We start from the raw sequence: 2,317 nt of genomic DNA on the forward strand, positions 1-2,317 counted from the left end.
ATCAATTTAAAGTTATTACAAAAATGAGATTATGTTAAATTAAACATAGTTGTAGGGTGAAAACTTTGACCAAGAAAGGAAGAAAGAATTTTGGTTGTTAAATGATATAATAATAAATTAAATAATAAACGCAATTGCGTGATGCAGCTTCGTTTAATAAATAAAGCAGGAACCCAGCCTTCCTGGAAAAAAGAAAGCCCACAAAGAAGCAGGAACCCAGCCTTCCTGGAAAAAAGAAAGCCCACAAAGAAGCAGAAACAGTTTCTCTGGACCTGCAATAACTTGCGAGAGAGAGAAAAAAATAAAAAACTCAATCTCGTTGTCGTCTTCCTCCATTTAATATTTTCTTCCTTTCTGATCCAGGTTCGTTTCTCACCATTCTTCTGCAAATCCAATAGGAATTATCGAAATTCAACACTAAATTAAAACAAAAAAGGCACTCTCTTTTAACCATTACTACCCTCTTTATCTGTATCTGCTTTCAAATTTTCTTTTCTGAGGTTAATCTTCTATTTTTGTTCTTATTTGAAAAGCCCCGGGGTTCAAATTAGTGTAGCTCTAGGGTGTTTATATTGGGTCGATGGATATTCAATTGGTGAACAAGGCATTGACTTATTCACGTTTGAAGAAAAAATGGGTTATTTTGTTAACTATATGTGGAGTCTCTGGTTATGGGGTTTACAAGGTTTATAATTTACCCTCTGTGGTGAAGAGAAGGAAGAGGGTTTCGAAACTCTTTGGAGCTTTGGTTTCTTTAGCTGAACTGGTCTCGGAATCCTCGGAGGCGCTCAATGTTGTCTCTAAGGACTTGAGGGAATTTTTGCAGTCGGAATCTGATCAAATACCTAACAGCTTGAAGCAGATTTCGAAGATTGTGAGATCAGATGAATTTTCCAAAACTTTTATTAGGGTCAATGAGGCTTTAACAGTTGGAGTTTTAAGAGGGTACAAGTTTGAATCAGCAAACAAGAGTGAATTGGCATCGGGTACGGGGAATTCTAGCTTGACTGATAGGGTATTGGACAGTATTTTTTCTAATGCTGGGACTGGCTTTGTATCTGTTGTGGTTGGTAGCTTTGCTAAGAATCTGGTTATGGGGTTTTACTCGAATGGTGAAGAAATTAACGAGTCTAGTGGAAATGGTGGGTCGTCTAATTTGCCCAGATGGGTTAATATGCTTTATAATGATAAGTGCAAAGAGCTAATGGCCGATTGCATACAAAGATTTGTAAGCACTGCTATTGCAGTTTATCTTGACAAGACGATGGATATTAATACTTACGATGAAATGTTTATGGGGATGACCAATCCGAACCATCAAAACGATGTGAGAGACATTTTGGTTTCTGTTTGTAATAGTGCTGTGGCAACGCTGGTGAGAACATCTCATCAAGTGTGGACGAGTTCGAAATCGGATACTTGTTCCATTGAAGGCCAGAGCGAGGATGCCAGTGGACTAAGAGATGGTTGTGCTAAGAAGGAAGCATCTTTAAATGGAGTGGAACATGGGAGCTCGTTCCATGGAATTAAGAATGATGGGTGGGTTGATAAGGTCTCATCAACATTGGCCGTTCCCAGCAATAGGAAGTTTGTGCTTGATGTGACCGGGAGGGTGACCTTTGGAACAATAAAGACCATGATGGAGTTTCTGGTATGGAAGCTTCTAGAATGTTCGAAAAGAAGCATTCATGTCGCTCGTGACGGGGTCATTGAAAGAGGAATCGATATTATCAGATACATAAGTGCAAAGTCTTCCATTATTGTCACCATTTGCCTCATGCTTTACTTACATATAGTGGGTGGTAGCGGGGTTCTCTTGCAGGCTTGAATAGGTTTGTTCCCTCTTCTCATGGGAAATACAATGAAATCTTAATAATGTTGCTTATGTCAGAAGCCTTGTGTGTATGTCTCCTGCAAAAAACTAAGGTAGTCCAGTTCATATACATAACTGCTTTTAGCTTTAGGAAGTACCGAGTTTCCTCGGAATTTATTGAATTATTCAAATGTATACCCAATAATCTCCAGCTGTATGTTTATACCACAATTATTCAAATACTTATTACTGTACTATTGCAGTCAGTTCGGGTCAGAGCCTTTCAAAGATATTATTCCCTATGGCTATGAGCATCAATTCTTGCCAGGTAAAGTTTAACTGATTATGCAATATGGTTCTACACAATGAATGGATGGATTATCTATGATGATCGATTATCTATGATGATCAATTATCTATAAGATATGCGCGATTGATCAACCTTAATGAACCGGAAGGGGTTTATGCATAACATCTTATAGAATCTCAGCATTTACATTTACT

The 2,317-nt window shown here is 38.0% G+C and overlaps 1 protein-coding gene across 1 annotated transcript; it reads left to right on the top strand.

Moving 5' to 3' along the window:
• Nucleotides 1-281: 281 nt before the first annotated feature.
• LOC120138277 (protein PHLOEM PROTEIN 2-LIKE A10-like) lies at nt 282-1,893 on the top strand. Its single transcript, XM_039153796.1, has one exon. The coding sequence runs from the start codon at nt 581-583 to the stop codon at nt 1,826-1,828; it is 1,248 nt and encodes a 415-aa protein (XP_039009727.1). The 5' UTR covers nt 282-580; the 3' UTR covers nt 1,829-1,893.
• Nucleotides 1,894-2,317: the final 424 nt, after the last annotated feature.

The sequence above is a fragment of the Hibiscus syriacus genome, unplaced genomic scaffold, assembly GCF_006381635.1.
Source record: "Hibiscus syriacus cultivar Baekdansim isolate YM2019G1 unplaced genomic scaffold, ASM638163v2 tig00110683_pilon, whole genome shotgun sequence".
In the NCBI taxonomy this organism is placed as follows: Eukaryota; Viridiplantae; Streptophyta; class Magnoliopsida; order Malvales; family Malvaceae; genus Hibiscus; species Hibiscus syriacus.